Source organism: Alosa alosa, chromosome 15 (genome assembly GCF_017589495.1).
Source record: "Alosa alosa isolate M-15738 ecotype Scorff River chromosome 15, AALO_Geno_1.1, whole genome shotgun sequence".
NCBI classification, from domain to species: Eukaryota; Metazoa; Chordata; class Actinopteri; order Clupeiformes; family Clupeidae; genus Alosa; species Alosa alosa.
In genome coordinates, this window is record NC_063203.1 from 4,951,401 (window position 1) to 4,975,696 (window position 24,296).

General features: G+C 41.0%; 1 protein-coding gene across 4 annotated transcripts; it reads right to left on the minus strand.

Annotated features, from left to right (window-relative positions):
• Nucleotides 1–667: 667 nt before the first annotated feature.
• Nucleotides 668–24,171, minus strand: LOC125308810 (neprilysin-like). 4 transcript variants are annotated; one of them, XM_048265415.1, is made up of 24 exons: nt 24,001–24,171; nt 23,788–23,796; nt 17,930–18,100; nt 17,040–17,075; nt 16,591–16,752; nt 10,258–10,341; nt 9,819–9,914; nt 9,609–9,727; nt 9,099–9,164; nt 8,180–8,314; nt 7,993–8,094; nt 7,768–7,904; nt 7,296–7,389; nt 6,928–7,056; nt 5,859–5,957; nt 5,637–5,714; nt 5,306–5,409; nt 4,984–5,042; nt 4,431–4,550; nt 3,975–4,108; nt 2,989–3,054; nt 2,317–2,412; nt 2,158–2,234; nt 668–2,039 (listed from the first exon to the last, which is right to left on the minus strand). In XM_048265415.1, exons 3-24 carry the CDS (start codon nt 18,063–18,065, stop codon nt 1,940–1,942), a joined length of 2,229 nt encoding a protein of 742 aa, XP_048121372.1. In that variant the 5' UTR covers nt 18,066–18,100; nt 23,788–23,796; nt 24,001–24,171; the 3' UTR covers nt 668–1,939. The 4 variants fall into 4 exon arrangements, with proteins under 4 accessions (XP_048121372.1, XP_048121371.1, XP_048121373.1 ...); XM_048265414.1 differs by having other exon boundaries at nt 23,788–24,171; XM_048265416.1 differs by lacking the exons at nt 23,788–23,796; nt 24,001–24,171 and having other exon boundaries at nt 16,591–16,784; nt 17,930–18,095.
• Between the last annotated feature and the right edge of the window lie 125 nt (nt 24,172–24,296).

Sequence of the window (24,296 nt, forward strand, 5' to 3'; positions counted from 1 at the left end):
ATGCTTTATTGTGTGTGCATTGTATGAGTGTATCATAGACCCCAACGTGTACACGCAAGTGTCCATGCGAGGCAATTGAGACTTGACTAATAAAGGTGTATCTGATCTGTCTCATGCGAGGCAATTGAGACTTGACTAATAAAGGTGTATCTGATCTGTCCCATGCGAGGCAATTGAGACTTGACTAATAAAGGTGTATCTGATCTGTCCCATGTCTCCGGTCGCCTAAGGGTCTGCTGCCAGAGCAGCAACAAATGTGTTTTTGATAAAGCTGAACTGCAAGCAAGACTGCATCAGAATTCAAATAAATAGCTGGGCAAGATTTGCACAACACGTGAAAAGAGAACACTGAATACCAGCATATAATAATAACCAGTATAACATTTGGCCACAGTTTCTCACTATCCATAGACCAACACTGAATCCCATCAATGCCCATGTAAGGGCATTGCATAGAGCATGTCATAGTAGAGTGAAACTATATAATAGAGTGTAGTGATGCACTCTCACAGGGCTTGTTCCTTTGCCAAAGCAAACCTGAAGTGGCCTCCTGTTTGCTGGACCTTATGTTTGTCCACCCATGCCTTTCAAGTGAGGTAGAACTCTTGGGGCTGTCACAACTCACAACAAAGTGAAAAGGACACAGTAAGGGAGACAGGAGAAGATAGACGATTGATTTACTATTAAAACAAGATTTATTTTTTTGAGGATGTTCATTATAAAGTGTTCAAATATAGGCATCTGAGGTATATTTGTCTGTCCTCATACAGATTGAGATGAGTTTGGAAGGAGGGCTGCAGTGGTCATGAAGTAAATCAAGGGCAGGACACACACACACACACACACACGCGCGCGACACACACACACACACACACACACACACACGCACACACACTTTTTGGAGTATGACATAGAAAAGAACCAACACAATGTTTACTGATTAGAAAAAAGGCTGGAGACTGTGTTCTACACTGGCATATGAATCACACACACACACACACACACACACAGACAGACACCACACACACACACACACACAGAAGAAAAAAGGGCAGAATGAACAGTATGGGTATAACAACAAGTTGAATGAAAGCAGACAATACAGAAATGTAAAAACAAGAACTACAACAATATTTCGTATGATTGTCAACTGTATTACTGCCACTTAAATATTAGACTTTCTCTGTTCTTTCCCATTATATTGGGCCAGTGCTTCAAGAGGTGGATATTACTAATTGGAAAAGAAATGAGCACCGTGGTACACAACACTAATTACTGTGTACTCACTGGCCCTTGGTTTTTCATATTATTATATATTTGTCAAATTTCTGACATTTATGTAAATCAAAAGGCGCTTCTTTAAAAGCATTTTTGGAAACACAGGCATTTGTATCTATTGTATACACATGGTATTTACACAGGCATATGTATCTATAGTTCACTGAAATATATATATATATCTATATCTATATATATACTCTTATAATCATACATTCTTGGGATTAAAAACATGATAAACATGTATATGAATCCAATAATTGACTCATTGATTCCAGCTGAAGTGATCTGCTTTTTGTGCTTGTGGTATGACATGTTTGCTACTGAAAATCCCCATCACAGCTTGACAACATACTGCCATCAAATAAAGCTTGATTGACAATTTAAAAAAATAAAATCACATTACTATCATCTTCAAAAATATCAACAGCAAAAACACACGACTGGATACAATTTCATCAAGTAGACTTAAATAATTTCAATAAAGTCAGTGAAGGCAGACTATAACACAGGCACATGCCTCTGTACTGTTAGCATAACAGAGGTCGGCTGGGGAGCCCTAGCCTACCCTGTGGAGAATGGGACCTTCCCATTCAAGCCTTATTGGTCTAGTGTGAAGTGGAGAGATCTTTGTCCTCTTGCTCTGTCTCTTCAGAGTGTATTACCATACTCGACATGTAGTCTGAGGCACCATGGCATTATTCTTCTTACAGTTAAAAGCTCTGGCAAATTCTGGAAAGTTCTGCAGTGACCCCATAACTCTGAGTGGGGAGGAAATAAATCACAAATCACAAAATAGACAAACATCTCAGTTGAATATCTCTTCAGTTTAACTGTAGGTTACTCTTTAATAAATTAGCTTTTAGGCAGCAGTTATACCTGAACTCCCCTGGACTGTGGTCATCTGTTTTGATCGAGTTGGCTGCATGTTCAGGTCTGTGAGTGCCACACCACACCTAATAAGGGAATTTCAAAGGTGATTTTAAGTTAATATTTCAAAGCTAATAGATAAGCACAAATTTCCTAACCAGATCTCACCTGTGCAAAGTTGAGGAAGAAAAGTTGCTCATGGTTGAGGTCAATACCTGGGAGAGGCTTTTCAGTTCCGTGTTTCTTCACATAGTTCTGATAAGCCTGGAGGAACAGTTCTCAACCAGTCATTTCAACAAGCTGAATAAACACATACATACAGTGAGTACACTGATTGTTTCCCTGCTTTCTGGGTTAAAGAATGTTGTTTTATGATTCTTTGTCTGACAGGACAATCTGGGCCTCATTACAGACTTAGGAAACCAAGGTTGGAACCACTAAATGGATCCAATTCCATGAGGAAGATGCTGACGATGGGCAAAGCCTTGGGGTGGTTTCACCAGCAATAAAATTGGTCCCAATTGCCCCTGTCTTTTGCTGCCCTGTAATTAGAGTGTCTTGTCCAAATCCTTCTTGTTTAAGTATCTCTGGCATTTCCCCACTGTGGGTCAGAATGAGGGTCTTTTATGTGTCATCGCAAAATTTTACTGGCCAAATCTTCCCAGCAAAGGCCCAAAAAGCTGCTTTGTCTGGAGTCAATATAGAAAGTCCATTCACCTAGCACAAAACAAATGCATTGGGCTTATGGCTGTGAAAAAATATCTAGATAAAGAAAAAAGATAATTGGTATAGAAATGTCTGAGTGTCTGAGTCAGAGTTAGAAAGATGTTCTTTTCTCACCTGATAGGCTTGACGGATCCCCCCATTATCTGCAATGTTCTCTCCCAAGGTAAGATTCCCATTGAGCTAAAACACCCACAGACAGACAGACAGACACACACACAAACACGCACAAACACGCACACACACACACACACACACACACACACACACACACACACACACACACACACACACACACACACACACAGACGCAGATGCACAGGAAGAAAATAAGTAAGTAGTGCGGGAAAGGTGGGCAGAGGAAAGAAATAGAAAGACAAAGTTTCAGACCAGACCTGACCAGACCTGACCTGACCTGACCTGACCAGACCTGACCTGACCTGACCTGACCAGACCTGACCTGACCAGACCTGACCTGACCTGACCTGACCTGACCAGACCTGACCTGACCAGACCTGACCTGACCTGACCTGACCTGACCTGACCTGACCTGACCAGACCTGACCTGACCTGACCTGACCAGACCTGACCAGACCTGACCTGACCTGACCAGACCTGACCTGACCTGACCTGACCTGAACTGACCAGACCAGACCAGACCAGACCAGACCTGACCTGACCAGACCTGACCTGACCTGAACTGAACTGGCCAGACCAGACCAGACCAGACCAGACCAGACCTGACCAGACCTGACCTGACCTGACCAGATATCATTGCTTGCTCTAGTTCTAGTATTAGTGCCTGAGTAGAGAGCTCTAGTTCTAGTGATAGTACCTGAGTAGAGAGCTCTAGTTCTAGTGATAGTGCCTGAGTAGAGAGCTCTAGTTCTAGTGATAGTGCCTGAGTAGAGAGCTCTAGTTCTAGTGATAGAAGTGCCTGAGTAGAGAGCTGTAGTTCTAGTAATAGTGCCTGAGTAGAGAGCTCTAGTTCTAGTAAAAGAAGTGCCTGAGTAGAGAGCTCTAGGACAGAAAACTGGTCTTGTTCTGTCTATGAGGAGGCTCTGTGCACCTCACTGGTGTAGATGTAGGGTAGCATTACATACGTTTTGTCCATTTGCCAAATCCCAGGAGTAGCGGCCATACTGGTCCACAATGCATTGTGAAAGCTCCTGAAACTTTTGAGAGGAAGAAGGACTCCACCAGTCTGTCATGTCCCCATTTTTATCATAATTCCTTCCTGAAAGAAAGAGAGAAAGGAAGAAAGAAAAGTATTAACATTCTGTATGTATGTTTGTATGTACAGTATGTATGTATGTATGTATGTATGTATGTATGTATGTATGTATGTATGCATGTATGTATAACTCATTTTCATTTTATGAAATAATGCTTGTGCTTTATTTGCCTTTCATCTGCCTTATTAACTTTTTATGATTAGTAGATATGAGCTGGCTGAGCTGACTGAGACACTCTGGACCATGTAGGCTGCTGTATTTGTTGAGCTTGGTAAAGAAATAATGAGATCCTGTGGATTAACAGGCTGTAGTTGAGCCTCTTACCACTATCATCAAAGCCATGTGTGATCTCGTGCCCAATCACCATTCCAATTCCTCCATAATTTAAGGAGCGGGCTTGACCTTTGCCAAAGAAGGGAGGCTGCAGGATAGCTGCAGGAAACACTTTAAAAGGGAAGGTATCAGGGAGCAGATGTTACTCCTCAAAAGCTACCTGACTTCTTCAATTCAGAGAATTAAAAATATGATAACATCTTCAACCTTATTTTTACTATTGTTTTCAAACATCTCACTGTATTAAGATCACTTTTCCTCAAACACTTTATAGACATAGGATAATGTAGCTATATAATCTACTATACTGTATTATGTGGGTTTAACTGACACCAGATACATTCACTGAACCAACTAGCAGAACTATATAAACACAATACATTAAGCATACAGGAGGCAATAGTAAAACATGCTATATTCTCTAGTAAACCTATGGTCTTTGTCAGAAATAAACATTGTATCTAGGGAATGATCATTTTATTTCAAGAGGTAGCAACAGCACATTTTCCGTACAGACAAACTAGGTGATATATTATTCTGTTACCTATTTGGTTTCTGCTTGCTGAATAAAAGGCATTCACAACAGCTGGCCCTGTAATCCACCTTCATGGGAAAAGACATAGGACAATGCACATTCAATACAAATATAACTATAGCTATTACATTACAATACATTGCATTGCATTCCATTACGTACTTACGCCTAATTGAAGTTACTCTGACTTTACTTCAGACAAGTGGAAAAGCAAGCCAACAAGATATATAGATATACAGTAGAACACCACTCACTGAGTGCATCCATGTAGATGTGTCCTGTGCATGTGCTGTGTGAGTGGATGAGTTTGTCTGATAATGAGGGACCTTACTCGTCTTTGTTCACTTTTACCCGGAGCTTCTTCAGCCGCTTCTTCTGAGTCATCTGGGATGTCTTCAGCGTGTTCTCAAAGTATTCATCTGCACTGTAGTTTAACTGTTCAAAGCAAAGGCTAGAGATTCAGGAAACACTCTCAAATGTCACTGATCTTTTTACTGATGCCTAAAACTAGAGGCCCTAACTATGCCTAATATCCTCATTTGAGTTAAAAGAGAAGATATGACCCCAATCTATAAATCAGATCAAAGAGCAATACATACTTTGAATCGTGCAGTTTGAGCAATTAACCTCAAATGAGCTTCTGAGCACAGCGGGCCACTTACACCTTCATATTCCTTATTAAGGTAGTTGTCATCCATGATGTTTTCTGAGTAGCCAATCTTCTCGCTTATGGCCAGGGCCTGCAGGAGGAGCACAGAGAGGTGAGCTGATAGAGCAGGGTAAAGGGAGCCCAACGCAGAGTCAACATCTCCTCTCAGAAGACAAATAATAAACCATGTGTTAGATTAACTTCAGAAGTCCTGTCGGGTAACATAATCTCTCACCTTTTTAGCAGCCTCCTTTTTGGTCTCGGAGTCCATCCATGGGAGATCATTGAGATTACTGATGAAAACGTCTCGTATCTCAGCAATCAGCTCATCCATCTGAGACACAAAAAAAGACTCTCACAGGCCAGATCTTTACATCTTATAATATGTATATTTGACTGTAGTAATACATTAAAAACTGTTTTAGATAGAGAACTAATTTCAGATTGACCTCACCACCAATTCTTATAAATATCTGGTGTCTGTATGAATGGTAAGGACATTGGGATTTGCAGTAAATGAATGGATGTTTAAATCTAGTACGCCGATTGAGACTTTTCCCTGCCTGTGATCACAGCCTCAAAATAGCCTTGTGCATGAGAGAGATGATAGGCCAACTGTACAGCATGTGTACAGTTCAAATGTGCTCCATGTGACATCAATCAGTGGAACGCACTCTGAATAGAGGCCAGAGAGAGTTCAGAGAAACAATAACAAAACACCCAGACAAGCACACACACACACGCACTTATACACATATGGTTTAAAATGCATAATATTTTGGACAACCCATTGCTATGTACATTACAGTGTGAGAGAGAGAGAGAGAGAGAGAGAGAGAGAGAGAGAGAGAGAGAGATTGAAGCCACATAAAGGAACAGTCAGCCTGTGCAAAATGAGCAATAGCTCTGTAATGACAGATGCCATACACATGCAGCCCTAATGCACACACACACACACCCAAACACACACACACACACACACACACACCCAAACACACACACACACACACACACACACACACACACACACACACACACACACACACACAAACACACACACATACATACACACACACACACAAACACACACACACACACACACACACACACACACACACACACCCAAACACACACACACACACACCCCCAAACACACACACACACACACACACACACACACACACACACACACACACAAACACACACACACACACACACACACACACACACACACACACACACACACACACACACACAAACACATTCACATAAATCAGCACACATGACAGCCAAGCTCAGCTTACCATGCTTTTGCTATCTTTTGAGAAAGCCTCTTCCACGTACAGTCTGCCCACTGCGTAGTCCATGTGGGTGTTGACATAATTGGCACACTGCTGCCAGATGGCGGCTTCAGATGTGGTCCCATAGATGGCCTGCCGGAGTAGTCCAAAGGACAGTGTGCTCACTGACAGTGTCATTAGTGTGCTAACCAGGCGCTTATCAGTTATCAGTCTCCTCTTATTTTTAGTTCCAACAAATGAATGGCTGGACATAAATGACCGCGAGGCAAAGAACAGTAGTGGAAATGGTGAAAAAGAAAACCAAAATCAGAAGGGAGCCATTTTCAATATCCACAGCTTATTTGATGTTATTGTTGTGTCTGGCGGCTCACCTTCTGAAGTGGCTTGCGGGTGTCTCTGTATGACTTACTGAGCCCCCCGACCATGCTCATCACAAAACGCCAAACCATGTAGTTCTGGATTTGTCTAAGGGGCAAAACGGGAATTTTATCATACTAGTGCAGTGCTGAGTGCTCGTTTAAAATGTGCTACAGGCAGACTGCATTATATGGTCATCACATTGTTGAGGTCAAGGTCTGCTAAACATTTCTGTGCCTTTAGGCATATCACAGCCGCAGGCGATTGTCATATTGTTGAGGTCAAGATTCGCTAAATGTCGACGTGTAACAATATCTTCCACATTTCACATCCAAAACAACTTCACATTTACCATCCGTCAAGTGTGTAGTCAGTCAGATAAAGATTTTGAGAGATATACAAAGAAAACACATTTTATAGGTATGTTTGTCATGGAATGTGTCATTCCCCAATACTGTGTTGTTGTAGCAGTCCCCTATGACTTACCTGGTAGAGTACTTATTAATAATGGCATTGAGTTTTCTGAGGTAGTTTGGTGCATACACAACAATGTCTTCAGCATCTGTCACAGTGAGGTTTACTGTCTCCATGATTTTGTTGATGAAGTGTGTCCAATTAAACACCTGGCGAGAGGACATGGCATATTTAAATGTGTATAACATGTTTTCACTTCATATTTGAGAGCATAACACAAAAAGGTGTGCTACTTACACCACTTTCAAATTCCAAGGTGAAGTTGACATTCATGGCCCCAAGATGCATCTTGTTGTAAATAAGTGTAGGGTTATTTCTCTCCTCTGATGTATCTGTTGCCTGGGAAGCAGGAGAAAACTGTTGTAAAAGCAGAAAGCTCACACACTCACACACAAAAAAACACAAATAAGACCAGGGTGCTTACATTAGCCATATCTTGTTCTAGCTGCATTATAAGGTTGACTTCCTCTCTGATGGCAGTTTCATTTATCTCTAGACCTCTGTCTGAGCGCATAAGTTTGGCCACATCAAACATGAAGGTCTCATAGGCATCGCACACCTGGAAAAAGAGATGTACAGTTGTTACCATCTTGATATTTCTAAAACATATTCATGGATTGACAGCTTGCATGTTAAATAATGTAGCACAGCGTCCAGAGGGCCTCCTGAGATGTTGAGGTAACAGTTTTAGTGGCCCACTAGGTGGTACATTAATCCCCCCCCCTCCCACTAAAGCATCCCCTGGAGACAGCAGAGAGCCCATCTCTGAATATTTATGTGTTGCTCTCATACCCTATTTAAACTATGTGAGGCTGGACTGGAAATACTTCCATCTGGTTTGTGTTTTTTTTTCCGAACAGCAGACCTAGATAATATCCTTGTGAACATTTAGAAAAGTAGGTTTTGTTTTGTTTTACTAAACATAGCATCACATTTGGGGGTTGGATTACTAAAATGGGACCGGGGAGAGGGGGGTGCTGAGCAAAGGCTGATGAGCTGGACAGAACTGGCCTCTCGTGGACATGGACAGAGGAGCATAAGGCTGCTGAGTGGGCTGTTATCTCTATCTCTCGTCACAGCTGGGAGCCTTAGACATGTGCATGGTTATCCTGCTCCTAATGAGCAAACCTAACACTGCTTATACTGAATCAGATTGAGCAACAAGCTGAGGTTGGCAGAGGAGAAATGCCCGACTGCTTATGTGATTAGAGCTTTTCTAAATCTGTACAATTGGTTAATAGGTTATTGTGAGCATGCATGTAATAATAACGCATGCCATATGGGCATACCAGTTTCATTTCACTTTTGTGTCGTTATGTGCATTTGCAATGTTGCAGACATACCTCTTTATATGGTCCTGCACACACATAGTAGTCCCTGGACTGGAGGCCTAAACTTGGCTGATCAATCTGGCACATGAAATAAAACCACACAATCATCCGTTCAGTGTAAAAAGGTGACATATTATACAAGATCCAAAAGACCCGATCACAACAAGCATCAGTGAGCACAAGGATTGAGTTAAAGTACACTGAAGCTGCAGTTACGCCCTATCTGGAAAACCAACCTTATTTTATGATTATTTTTCTTGGTTGAAACGTTTCCACAGGGTCTGTCTAAATAGATTTCCCCTCTCTATCTGTGTATGTGTATGTGTGTGTGTGTGTGTGTGTGTGTGTGTGTGTGTGTGTGTGTGTGTGTGTGTGTGTGTGTGTGTGTTGTTTGTCTGTCTTGTCCTGAATGAAAAAGACATACAGGAAAAGAGAGAAGAGAAAAGAGAGAAGTAATGGCGTGAATGCTCTCTGATATGCATGGAATACCTACATGCTCTCTGATATGCATGGAATACCTACATGAATGATGTGAGAATTGGAGTCCCTGTCATCAGTGCTGACAAAAAAATAAATAAGGACTGGTTTCAAATATTTCTCATTGAGTTTGGCTATGATGTCTTCTGCCCTCCATTGAGTTCCTGAAGAGGAGGGGAAAACATTAAAATTCCTCCGTAGTGAGAAACATGGCAACTACTAACACACATTTAACAAGTGACACATCCCGGATACCATATTTGGCGTCCCAATGGTCTGTTGCTATTGGCCACTCGAGGACATCTGGCAGCACTGACAGTAAAGGTGACCCTCCTCGTTGTTCAATGAGACCTGTCAGAAAAATGCAGTGCAGGCAGAGGAGATGCAAAATCTTTCCCATTGAGTTTTCCCTTGTCTAAAAATAGCTAATGAATTTGGCAAGATAATAGCTCACAATTTTATGTTCAAATGAGTTTGTATGACTCCATAACACATGGCTGAAATGCATAGCTACATACAGGGCTGAAGTCCAAGACAAGTACATGGTAAAGCAAAACCCCAAGTAAGACCATGTAAAGATGTGTGTTCAGTACTGAAAACCAACATGGTCTACATGTACAGTATTGACTCATCTTAGATATCATTTCTGGATCATAGACATGTGTATAAAACAATACCAGCTACCGGTACTTACTTTCATTGTTGCAGGACTTGTAGAGCACTCTGGCTTTGGTCAAGGCATTACTGCTGTTGCTAGTGTCTTGTCTTTCTAGTACTCCTGCATTGAGACAAGAGAAAGAACATGTAATTTCATAATCATTTCAAACCATTTTGGCAAACTATTCATTATGGCATTTCTGATGGTATAAATCACTATGATGCACAGTTCTGATGCACAACAATCTGGTGTAATGTTTTATCAACATTTACATAAGAAAGAACTGTGTGACATAACATGCTAATAACTGTGTCTGGTGGAATATTGTTTACAACCCTCAAATTGTATAATTGTTTCTGATCCATTACAGGGATGATGTGTGAATGGTGTATTACAATCTGTTGTAACCGGCAAAGCTGAACATTATGCAAACACAATAAACACATTCACTCATTATGAACTTTGCCTATGATGAGTGCAACTGAGGGATGAAATCCTCCACCTTTGGTCATCTTTTCAGTGTCATCAGCTGAAGGTAATTGCCAGTTATTTCACACAATACTGCAATCTGAGAGGTGGTTGAAGGAACAACAGACTTGTACAAACTGAACTTGTCTTTTCATGACTATGTGCATGTTGGTCTATCTGAGGATAAATCAAGAAGAAATAAAAACAGTAAAGATGATTCAGTAATTTTGCCTTAAAATTCGCTCATCTGTCACAAAACCTTGTAAATTTAATGGGATTAAATGCAATTGTCATAAGGTGATACTGCATGCAAATGTCACATTCTAGAGACAGAACATGAGTTTACATCACATGTCGCAAATAAAGAGATCTTTTGCTTTCATCCAACCTTGCATGCTGTGCTGTCTTCTCAAAATCTTTGAGTCTCACTATAATGCACCATTCTTGCTGTCTTGAAACATACACCCATTCTCTCTCTATCTCTCTCTCACACACACACACACACACACACACACAAACTCAACACACAAATAGTGAGCCTTTCCATTCATGGTCCTGGAAAGCAGTATTTACGCTCTTATTTAGTTTTAATTGGGGGCAGAGACAGAGTGAGAGGGCTTCCTGTAAAAGGGCACACATCTTGTGTGTGTGATTGGATTATCGACCACCTGGTGAAAGCAAGGCAAGAATCTCTCTCTCTCTCTCACACTGACTCTCTCTCTCTCTCTCTCTCTCTCTCTCTCTCACACACACACACACACACATTCTTTATTACATACTGGACACTGATGGACAACACTAATAGGCAGCATAACCGAATACAATTGTTTACAAATTTTTTACAATCATCCTTCATAAAAAAGTAAATTTTTTTGGTATTGCCTGACAAAGCCTGACAAAGGACAAACTGGAGAGCACAGTCAAGTGCAAATCATGTATTCAGACACATTTTAAGCTTCACAAATATTGTAAAACATTTGCAAACACTTAATGGCAGCCACATGACATCTATATACCCTTCATGACAAATGACATGTGTACCCAAAAATGTTCTGCCATAAAAGCTGTCAACTATGATGTCACAGAGTCATAACACATTTGTAAAAAGAGACAGTGTAGCAAGTCTGAGAGAAATTATGTAGGGGTGGGAAACCATAATGTAGGCTGCAGCAGAATCTCCCCCTTTCTACGATTATAATTGAACACATACAATGCAACATGGACAGTGAATCTGTGCAAAGTTATGTTCGAGTTTAAGTATAAAGCTTGATTATGTGTGTGTGTGTGTGTGTGTGTGTGTGTGTGTGTGTGTGTGTGTGTGTGTGTGTGTGTAGTGGTACACAAAATTCTAGTCAACTCAAAGCATAGTATGTTAAGACAATGACTATTACCGGTACAAATCAGATGAATTATAAACAGTTGCTTTGCCATGTGCTTCCATGTGGGCCACACTTCACTTGCTCTAATAACAGAACACCATGGTCAAATTGGCAAATCAACCAGCGTAGCAGCCAGAGAGGGAAGGGAAGGCTTCTGCTTCTACAGCATGGAAGCATATGGGCATCTCAGTGTGAGACTCACAGTTGAAAGAAGAGTTCCATTGATTTCCATTTGTTTTGGGTTGGCTAATGTTTCTGAAGCAGTTTGTCTCTACCTACAATTGTTTCTTTTCTAGAGATACTTAATATTCAATAATTCGATCTTCATTTTTGAAAGTCACTTTGTATTACAGGCTCTAGACCCAACCGCAAGACAAACAGCATGAAAACATTTTTAAAAAAACATAAAAACATAGATACATATAGACATACAAACATATTCTGATTCATGAGTCTTAACAGGCACCCATACCAATGTTTCCACAAATATGATTGATATCTGACCGAGCTGCACCTGGGGTTTGTGAACATCATTATAATACAGTTTTGAGACTCATCAAGTCGGGACATGAACTTAAACATTAGGTTCCTCAAGAGAGCCTGTAAAGTGCTTAGCCCTGAGTCACAAAAGAGCTTACTTGCACTGCTACTCCTGGGCTTTTTCAGCAGTATCCTCAGGCAGTCATTATATGCTACCTGAAGTTTGCGCAGGGTCTCCTCTTTGTAGCTGACCCATAATGGGGCTGCATACATAGGGCAGTATGCAATGGAACAAGCTCACTTTCATATCATCAGAACAGTGATGGAATTTCCGGACTAACATGTTTGCTTGGACATACAACATTCATCTCAGCCTATACATATCAGCATCATCTTCCATCTTGTCAGTGATGATGTGCCCAAAGTATTTTGTACAGTTAAATACACAGAGATATTGCCCTGACAGATATTCATGAATTTCTCAATCCAGTTAGATACACAGAGAGATTGCCCTGACAGATATTCATGAATTTCTCAATCCAAATATGGCTCTGACCAGGACACAACCATGAAAATACTCAGGACCTCTCCCACCTCAGTGGTCATCTGCTTCTGGTCAACCATACCCCAACTACCACAAAAGCCTTTAACCAAGGGACAGGCGTACAGTACCAACCAAGAGGGCAGCCATATTTTCTTTCTCCATTCTCTATTTGCCACTGATATCTGCTCTGTGTAACACCAGTGACTTTTCTTTCCTACCCAGACATTACCCAACTGCCATGGCTGCTATCTCAGGCGCCACACATGTGAGGTTGTTGTGGTTAGATATCCACACTTGTGTGTTCTGTTTGTTATAAAACACTAGATTATGGACACAATGATACAGTGAGGCTAGCTTAAAAGCTTGGCATCTTATCCAAACATGTGTTATGATTCTGGACTGGACTGGACAATGTGGAGGACAGGCAGAGCAGTACAGGCAGTGAAACACTCTGAGAAAGTGTATCTACCATGCCGTAAAAAACTAAGTCACGTCTGGATAAACACCACAGCACTCAGCCAACAAAGACTTCAAGCTGGCGTTGTGACAGGCCGCATCCCCAAGAAGCCAGGTGAGCAACTAACATTCTGTCAGGAGATCCCAAAAACACCTGATGTCAGTGAGACAAGAACCATTTGACTCGGACAGTCAGCGCCGCTCTTCCACCTATCTAGTAAAAATGGATGGAGGTGGCGAATGAACTTGAAAGCAGATTCTTCTTTTAGTGTTAAAGGATTCATTCAAGCAGCAAATGAATGAGGGCACTGAATCATTCAGATGATCAGCCTACTCCCACTGGGAATAAATCCGTTTCTCGGCAGCTTCTTTGACACACTCTGTTTTCAGGTCCAGCATCTTCACTGCTGGGGTAACGTGATACACAAACGTGTTGTCCACATGTGGTGGCCTCGTACGACCCTGGACTCTGGGTTTCTCTTTTTCTAAAGCGCAAACAGGAAACCTTTCTCTCGGCATCTCCTCTATGCATATGGAAAAGCCTTTCAAACCGTATCATACCCTTGGCATTCGACTTTAGGCATTCCACATTAATATTACTATTTGATCTGGCAAGGGTGCTCATCCTCTTTGCAGGCTTCAGTGGGCTCTTCACAGAAGAGGAAGGAGTGAGGAAAATAAGAGACGTGACTTGTCTCAGGACATTTTTTTATGATGTTTTGCACTCTGACGATCATTCAACAGAGTAACAAAGAGAATAGTGTTCATGTACTATAATGATGAGTCTCAATGTCAAACTCTAAATTGCATGATTGCACTTTACAATGTCTCAAATGTCTTTACACAGATGTGGTAAATCTGTCAAATGATACAGATTTCGTTTGTGTTTCTTGTCTAAGTGTTAGCTTAACTCTTAACTGGCACTAAAACTGGCTAAGCTTTAGTGCATCAGTGTTACACCCTACCTACCCAATCATACCTCGTCCTATCTGGTGGTCTACTGACCTTTCCTATGCCCCCTGCTGTCATTTAGCTTTTTTATATCCCCTGAACAATATTAAATGTCATCAGTATCCAGATATTACACTATAGATACATATATACACTACTGTACACTAGCTTCCTGTGAGTAAATTGAGAGAAAGTGTCCTTTTACTGGGGGTGAAGAAGAAAGGGACTATCATGGTATTTCTGATGATAGTTGCCTGATCCCAGCACTTTTTCCTGCTTGACAACTATATCTGTAATGTCTAATCTCCTCAATCGCAAGTGCAGGGAATATGCCGTGCTCTAACCATCACACAGTGAGAAATGTTCCGTACTTTTCAAGAACTGTAATATGCCATCTGCTAAATTCAGCAACATTGTCACACCTTCAAAAGCTAATAGTGTGAGGTATAAGGTAAATTCTTAATATTATCCCAGTATCTCTCTCTCTTTCTCTCTCTCTCTCTCTCTCTCTCTCACACACACACACACACACACACACACACACACACACACACACACACACACACACACACACACACACACAGACACACACACACACTCTCTCTTTCCCTGAGATCAACCACAACATTCCTTCCATATAATAGCTATTCTTCCTTATCCACAAGTTTGGAAACTTGTTAGAACAACAGCAAATAGAGCCAAAAATATCAAATCTATCTCTATATCTGCTTCTCACGCCACCCCTTTTTACTGTGAAACAGCAATTAAAAGGCACACAGAGACTTTTGCACAGTGTGCCAGCCCTAAGAGGAGAAGACAACTATTGTACAAGTCACATTTATGCAACATTGTGGCATCCAAAACGTCATGTTAATTACCTAGTGTTAACGCAATGTTTCTATGTCAAAAAGCAATAAGAATTTGCTATCTGTTGTAACGTGTTTACTTGTAAAGTTATGTCCAGAGCGCTCAAGAAACACTAGTGTTACTTTTCTGAACTGATGAAAAATATGAAACAATCATTACAAATTAAGAATGGGTCTTCATAGCTTAAATGTTACCTCAGCTGTATCTTTTGTTTAGTCAAAAGAAACAATCACCGAGGAAGAGGGGGCTTAGAGTACAATTTTACTTTGAGAAATCATTATTTCAAAAAAGCCCTCTAATCAATTGTCCTTATAATCAAGTGTGGTTGAATAACAATATTTTTTTTAACAACAGAAGAAAAGGGTCTCTCGCAATAATTGTAATTACAACTTGTTTTTCTATCAAAGGACACCCTGAACTTGAGTGAGACAGACAGAGTGTGAGAGCGAGAGAAAGTGCAAATGATAATCAAAGAACAGAAAAAACAAACACAGTTGTTCTTTAGGACAACAGGAAGAACAGCTGGCATGAGGAATTACAAGGGACAAAAGTGTTGAGGTCTTGCCCTTTGCATTCCTGTGCTTATATAATGCTCTCTCACGTTCAAAACTGATAGGCCCGGCGCCCATAACTTGGCTAAGAAAAGCTTAACACATTGCAGCATTCCACCAGCCCTCAGCCCCATGGCCCCCATTGACATGAACTCAGGCAGTGTGCCCTGCATGGAGCTGCACTCTCCTTTCCCCTGCATCCTGAAGCTGAAGGAGCAATCCCACACCCCGTGGCACATGTTACCCTTTCAAAGCCATCCCTCCCCCCCGGGGTGCAACAGGACCCTACCCTGTAAATCAGCATGTCAGGTTGGTGGCTAACAAGCTACTCTTTCTTGACCCCAACTCCCAGAGGCTTCAACTGTGGGCAATAACGTTCAGGTGCTGGGGCTGGTCAGAGGTGTGCTAGCACATCAACCCTACTGCTGCCAAGTTCTCCGTCCCCCAAAATGGCTTTTATTTTTGGTGGTCAGTAGATCTGCCTTCTTTTCTTCAAGACAGAAGTAGGCCAAACAGAAAAATAACCCATAACAGGGGTTGTAAATCACTACGGATTTGTTGAGTGAAAAAAGAAATATTCTAGTTTTGCACACACAGACAAACAGTTAGATACACAGACAGACAGGGCTACAGAAGTGATACATGTCAAATATTTGCATGACTGCTCAATTACCTTTCAGCACCACAGCTAGCTCGTGTCGGAGGATGTCAAAGGTGCTGTATCTTGAGCTGGTCTCTGGGATGATGTTCTTCTTCAGCCAGCCTCCACAAGCGTACTCGTAAAAGTTTTCACAAGGGTCCACTTTGGAGTCCATGTTCTCAATGAGGCGCGCAGCTGCAAGTACCGACAGAGAATCCAAAAAACAACTGCAATGAGGGCAAACAAGCATGGGACAGAGAGTGCACTATGAACATTTATCTATAGAAGTTAGAATAGTATGGTCGAGAAAGTAATTAAGAAGGCTATGACAGTTCCATGAAAGTAGGAATATGTCAAAATCCTAAATCTACATCTCTATATACTACATGCACAGCACAGAACAGCATAGCATCAACATCAACATTAACAAGACAGTGCAAGACACTCCAAGATCAAAATTCAGACACAGGACTAAATCTTACCAGACTGGGTACAATCTGCAGTGGTGCATATCCCGCCTAAAAGACAAATGAATAACAACATAAGCTGAAACATCACCACAAATCATTTAGTACTTTGTCAGATTCTCTATAACAGTATGTGTACTTGTATTTACATTCTGAAACGTCTTTACAATATTTACTTTTGTGTGTATGATAACATGTATCAAACAATTATAATTATTAACCTTAGGGTAGTGTATGTTTTTGCTCATTTTAACTGAGTAAGGTGTCACCAGAATCATGCTCTTCTAGGTGCCACATTTTTGCTTGTTGGCATTCTGCTTGGTAAAGCTGTTCAAAAATTAACTCGGGGGAAAATGCTGATGAGCTAGAAGTCAGGCTGGCCTTCGCATATGCATACAGAGCAGTGTTCCAATGGCTACAGTTCACTAATTACTGAGAAAAATCCAGACACCATTTTGAGAGAAAAGGTACAATATATTTGGTGTTTTGTAAACCACTGGGCACTTTAATTTAAATCAACAAAGAAGTGGCATTACACCATTGTGGCATTCACATGAAATGGCAGGTGGATTACACCTTTGGACCCTTAGCAGTCACACAGCCCATTACACAGACCACTAACGCTGCACTTTTTAACTTGAAAACAGATTATTTACACAGATGACAGACACACCCATGTTCACTTTGTCTTTGCACAACCTACAGTATCAAGACACCGCCTCCCTAAACCTCAGTACAATTATCTTTTGAAAAGTGTGAAAAACACATACCTCACACCTTACGTCATTACCTAAGAATGGCCATTTAGGATTGGCAGGGGTTGAGTCCATGAGGGCGCCCCTGGCCCTCACAGACAAAAGAGCAATATGCTATTATTGTTGTTGCTGTTGTTGTTTCTCACTTACCATTGCTTTGTGTGGCAAACAGGATGCTTAGGGCTATGACAATGATGAACAGCAGACATACAATTGTGATGAGGCCAATCTCCAGTGATGTCCACCGAGGCTTTCTTATCGACTTAGGGGTGTTGTCAGCCATCATCAGCACTCCGTCAGGTGATGCCTGTCCCAATTCACCTGTAATAGACAATAGGCAGACAAAGGCAGTGTGAGTATCTACAAAGGCGTTATGGAGGTCTGTCTAAAACTTGCGAGCAAACAGCACTACTGGCACAGCACTGATAAAAGCAAGCGAGCACACTCACTTTGGTATTTGACTATTTGGTGATATAATTGCTGTAAAGTCTGCTCTCATATTTTTTCAGAGCTTCTAAGCCAGGGCACGGAACAACATATAGCTTAGGTGTGTTGGCATGTGTGCTATCTCCCCTTCACATGACCATATACAGTAAAAATGAATTTGAGGATGTTTTTTCTAATCTAGCTTCCTATGAAAACATCCTGATTTGTAAGAGTAATGAGAGAAAAGACTGCTGAACACAGACAACAATCTTTAGTTTCTAAAGATGAGATTGGTCTTCCTTCATTAATGATAACGTTGGCTTGCTTCACAATTTTCAGACAAATTAGAAATATGGAAAAAAAAGCAGTCTTGTTGTTTGCTTTAAACTAATCTCCACAGGCTATTACTCCTTGCATCAGCAGTGACACACGCATACAGGCTCTGTTCTGCTTGCTCCGACTCACACACACACACTCAAACACACTGACTGTGGAGCTGTTGTGCTGACACAGCTTTGCAGATGGACAGGTCTTGCTGAGTTTTGGCTGAGATGTGAAGACCCCGACCTGAGGACAAAGTCTTACAAACTCTCTTTGAGTAAAAGGCCTGTTTCAAAAATTCTACTGAGAGGAGAGGGGCCGACTTTTGGCAACATGGCAGTCCAGTCGGACTTGTTTTTTAAGCAGTGTGTAGATACTCAAGACATGGCTATGGATATTAATGTATTGGAATCTGTCTAGTCAGAAACTCTCAAAGCCATCCACATAAATGCCTTATTTAAAAGAGCTACTTTTTGAAAAGATGGAACACAGTTTGGGGTCTAAGACATGTATGCAAAAGGGTGACTAATTGCTTGGAATGAAGGCTGATGTGTGTGTGTATGTGTGTGTCTTTTAACACAGAACACATTTTGGTGATCCATGGTTGGCTCAATGAATGACTTGGCATGAGCCGTGTGCGTAGGTGGCTTAATTGCTCCATCTGTTCTTACTCACATGGACATCCTCATTTTAACTTCCAAGATACGGCAAGTGGTGGTTTGTCACCTAGAGGGGGTCTCCGCTCTTACTGCGCTGTCGCTGGGATGAGGTCAGCACTAGCTCAGACTCTTCCTTGATGAGAGAAGAATGATGACTGTTTGGGTCATGGTCAGGGAAGACAGACTCAGATTATCTTAAGAGCCCTGTGATTATAGAATCGCTATTAATTAAATACTGACTTAAAACATTCGGCCCATGGGGAAGCAGGACACTGAGTATATCTGCATTCAATATAAAAAAAGGTTCCCAAGGGCATTAAAGTACAAGCAGCACTTAAAAATCTCTATAAAACGCTTACATGTTGTTGCTCCTTTGCTGTGTGGTTAAGCCAAGCTTAATTTCTTTGTCTGTGTGAAGATTCTGAATAAAAGTTCTTTTAAAACTTCTAAAACTCATTGGAATGTGTCATGCTTCAGGCATTAACATGCATTAACTACTCCAAAGATTGTTGATTAGCCAGGTGAGTGTTTGTGGCACCTCAACCTCCTCTTACTCCAGTCATTCAATACCAAGAGCAGTCAGGCAACTGCAGATCCTCGTACAATAAAGTGAAAACATAATTCTGGCAATGAATCCCAATCAGGATTAGTAGCCTGAATCGGAACAGTACTTTTTATGTTAAGTGAGGGGACACACAAGCACCACACATACACAGAGCCAAACAAACAGACGGACCCAATTACAAGCCTCTAACCTGAGGCCAGGTTATACAACACTATTAGAACTGGATCTTCCAAGAATTTTGCTTATGGACTGTATGTGTGGTGTGTTAGAGGTAGTTGTGTGTGCTTAAAAGGTATGGACATATCAGAGGGCATATTATCTATAGAATAACTTTTATTGGGCATAAAAAAAAAAATCTTGGGTTCCGGTTTCCGACCGACCCTGTCAATTTATGTGCGACCCAAATTTATTTTATGAGCTTGGGGAAGAAATAACACTAAATAGTCTAGGCGACATTAAATAAATCCACAAATAAAAGGCGAACTATAATTACATTAATTACCCCTTGCGTTATGTATAGGGATGAGCGTATTCTCTCTTTTACAAAGTAGCCTATGCACAGCTGTTCACGAAGACGATTGTTTTCGTCACTTACCAAGGCACTCGCAATTTTGTCCAAACACCTCAACTTTTTCGCAAATTTGACCTATCATCGTAGTTTCACCGTGAAATTTCACCTACCACAACAGTCCCTCGCGCAGAATATTGAGCCAGATGGCACACTTCTGCACCTTCTGCATATGACACCAAAGACTGCCCTAACGTGTTCGTTCCTCTGCAGTTTTGATGACAATCAATAGAAGGCTAACGTTAATGATCTGCTTACTTGCATCTCTCAACCTGGAGTTGCTAACCTACCTAGGCTATGAAAGTAAGTTAATTAAGGCCTACTTGATTTACTGACATTTGAGTAGGCTATGCAACCCATTGGCAAACGTTTACCTGGATATGTACTTTTAGCTTATGCCATGTTTGCTAGCTTGTGGGCTTAGTTTGAGTAGTGCTACCAAAATCATAGAAATTAATAAAATTGCAAGACATTTACCTCTTCTATGACCCAAGAATGATTTCATTCGAGTTGGGTTTTTTTTACATTTATTTTAACTAATGACATAGAAGACATTCCCAATTGTATCCACATATCGTAATGCACTATGCAAAAAGTGATTTATACTCGTAGCCGAAGACAGTGAGATGCAAGCCTTCCAATCCACTCAGAAATGTATTTAGGCTACTCTCACGTCCTTAAAGTTGCAGGCAGTCAATTGGATGTACACCACCAATGTAATGACATTAAACAGAAGTGTAGTCAAATAGTTTAAATCAATATGAAATTACTAGATACTTACTTGGTTATTAGTAATTATGCAGGCCACAGACTATGAATTATTAAAAAGATCTGAACTTAATATAAATTACAAAATATATGAATGTATTGAAACATATGACATGATGCCATCTCTTTAGGTGACTGTCTTTTTTGGACAGTTCTACGAAAGGTTAGGCCTATACTGCTTTGTGAATTACCTCAGTCAAAGCATTTTCACAAATAAAGTAGGCCTACTTTGATTTTCTGTAATCCTTACTGTTGAACTTTGATTATCCTTTCTTAATAAGCATCAAGATTATCAGTGTGATTTTGGTCTGACTAACCTTAATTGCCCTAAATTAAAAAATAAAATAAAAATCACAACTATTTTTGCAATTTTCACTTCCTCCCACAATTTCTCCACAAGAAACAGCTAAAAACACCGCAACTTCCATCCAGGCATTTTAGGTCGCAACAGTCTCAAAAAACCTTGTGAAATCCTGGAGGGACTGATTTTCTACCTGTCCCTTACTGCCACAGGGGGGGAAAAAAATCCCTACCGACCCATGGCCTCAACTGACAACCAACAGGAACCAAACCTTTTTTTTTATGCCTTGCATCTTCTTCCTTTAATTATTGTTACATCTGTGACAGTAAATTGCTTGATGCAAGCCATTTTAAAGGACTATTGCTTACTCTAAAGATAAACTATGCTAAACAGATTGGCTGTCATAGACAGAGAGAGAGAGAGAGAGAGAGAGAGGCAGATTTAACATAAGCCTACAAAAACAAATGTGTTTACAAAAGAAATACATTCTTACAGGAACACTTGAGTAAAGGGGTGATGGTAACACCAGTGCTTATATACATATCCGCCTTCATTCTTATACCCACTGAGTTAAGTTTATGTTCATCAGTAATAGCGTTACAATTCTGACCTCTCTCCTTGTCTTTCACTCTGATACACTATTTATTCAACAGAGGGGTGACAGGAGTTGAAATTCAAGCACTGATGAGGTGTTTTCCTCCAGTAAGTGGTCTAGGAACCCCACAAGCCGAGACTCCAAATCACTGGTTAACTGCTGTACAGAGCCCAGCACTGACAGCTGCTGGCAGTTGAACTCACCCAGTGAGCGCACTCACTGGGAGCCAGAATACCCCCCAACACACACACACACACACACACACACTCTCTTCCTCTCCCTTTCTCTAACTCAGTCACACACACATACGCACACACACACACACACGCACAAGCAAACGCAACGCGTAAGTAACCACACTCTGAGAGTTTGGAAAGGACGTATTACTTGTGTTTCCAGTTCATGCTCATCTGCCATTCATTAACACCCCTTTCCACCATTTTCACTGCTAATTGGAAGAAAAGTGCACCTGACCTGAAATGGTTAGGATTCACTAAGCTCAGCAATGTATTGATTTTTCAGCGAAAGAATGAGAAAGTTTATGGATAGCAACTAAATGTCTACACAAACCTATACTTAAAAGCTCTCAGACAGTTAATACTGCATTGTTCTTTTCAAAAAACAAAAGCATGAAAGAAGTTCCATGAATACAACCCAAAACAATCACTGTGATGCTGCAAAGCCAGTACAAAGTTGCAAGCCAGTTTGAGCCACCCTAAGAAGCACTAAATGAACAACCTTTTCATCTTTACAATGAAGAGTAAAAACAATGCTGACACAAAAATACACATAATAAAACTGTATTTATATACAGATCAGGGAAAAATATATTTAAACTGTTTTCAAAGTCAGAACCCTCTGATAATGTTTTGTTTCAGTTCTGGTTTTAGGATTGTGTGATTGACTAGGATGTGTGTGTGTGTGTGTGTGTGTGTGTGTGTGTGTGTGTGTGTGTGTGTGTGTGTGTGTGTGTGTGTGAATGTGTGTCTGTGGTGCGTCTATGTGTGGAAATGAGGCAATAGCATCACAAAGCCACAAAGCATTATCCTGACATACTTCCAAGACTCTATGAGGTTACGTGTCAGGACAACCAAAAGACTTCTCAATAACCTAACTCTGGCCTACTAAGGCCTCTCAGTGACACTATAACTGGCCTCTTCATCCAAGTGTGGACACATCCCATGCACATTCTTATCATCTGGATAATGCACTGGACAGCAAACAGCACTGCAGATCAACATTTGGTCAAACACTTGTAGCTTCTATGGCTGTTGCCTTGACAATCATGCATATGAGGAATTACTACAGTAAGTGGCAATGAGATCTCTCGACCCCTGAAAAAAATGTCGAATCATAAACTGAGGATTACTTTCAATTATACTCAGAGACATAGGCCTATACATTTTCAAATATGAATCAATTTCTACCTGGGGTCTGCAGCAGTTTTCTAACTAAAGTTTTCTTACTACAGTTTTTTTCGTAAAAAGTTCAACTAGCCTACTTAATATTTTTAAAAAAGACAACATCAATCTATTATAGCAAGTCCTGACGGTGTTCAATTTTGAACTGATGGCATTGTGAATGAAAACAACAGTTGCGCTTTGACACTGCCTACATATTTTATTACTGAACACTCGAGCCCACGATAGATGAAGCCTAGGCTATGTAGCCTACAGGCGGGCTGAAATTTTAACACCGAACATATCTGCTACAGCCTACCTGCAATGGGCATATGCTACAACACGGTCATTAATAACGGGCGAATGATACACTGATTCGGGGTAGCCTGTAATACGCGGACTTACCAGGTGTCTCTGGAAATTTTCGGTCGATGATGTAAATGGGCATCACAAACCAGTCAAACGTCCATTAAATCGATAAAGAGAACGTCTTGTAAGACAAGTTGGCATGTATCAAAAAGTGAATTGATAACGGTAACAAATCAGTCTGGGTCTCCGCGGATAGAGAAATACACTGCGTTCTGCCCAGCATACAACGAGGGAAGGATTTTCTCCTACCTGTTAACAACGTGACATCCCTAACCTCTAATCACAGTGTCGCTGATATAATGTTGCGCGTGTTTGGAAACAATGTAGTCTACTACACAACACAACATAACTACGTCGAATGATAAGTGCAAACGTGCCTTCGCAGGGAAGTATTTAAGTTCTCCCGGTGGCTGATGCCGCCTCCCCCCGAAAGGCGGTATTTGGAAGTAATGCTGTCAACGGACTGGAGCTGCCTGAACATTCAGTGAGAGCGTTAGTGTTTGTAGCATGACAGTATGACTGGAAATGTTCCTCTGGCAAAATGA

Bases quoted from the DNA above. Each gene is read 5' to 3' on its own strand.
- LOC125308810 (XM_048265414.1), bottom strand. From the start codon at position 23,830: ATGCCCATTTACATCATCGACCGAAAATTTCCAGAGACACCTG. The intron at 10,342-16,590 runs GTAATTGAGCAG...GTCTCAATGCAG, and splicing joins GCTAGCTGTGGTGCTGAAAG to GAGTACTAGAAAGACAAGAC. The intron at 7,905-7,992 runs GTAAGTAGCACA...TCCTCTCGCCAG, and splicing joins CCTTGGAATTTGAAAGTGGT to GTGTTTAATTGGACACACTT.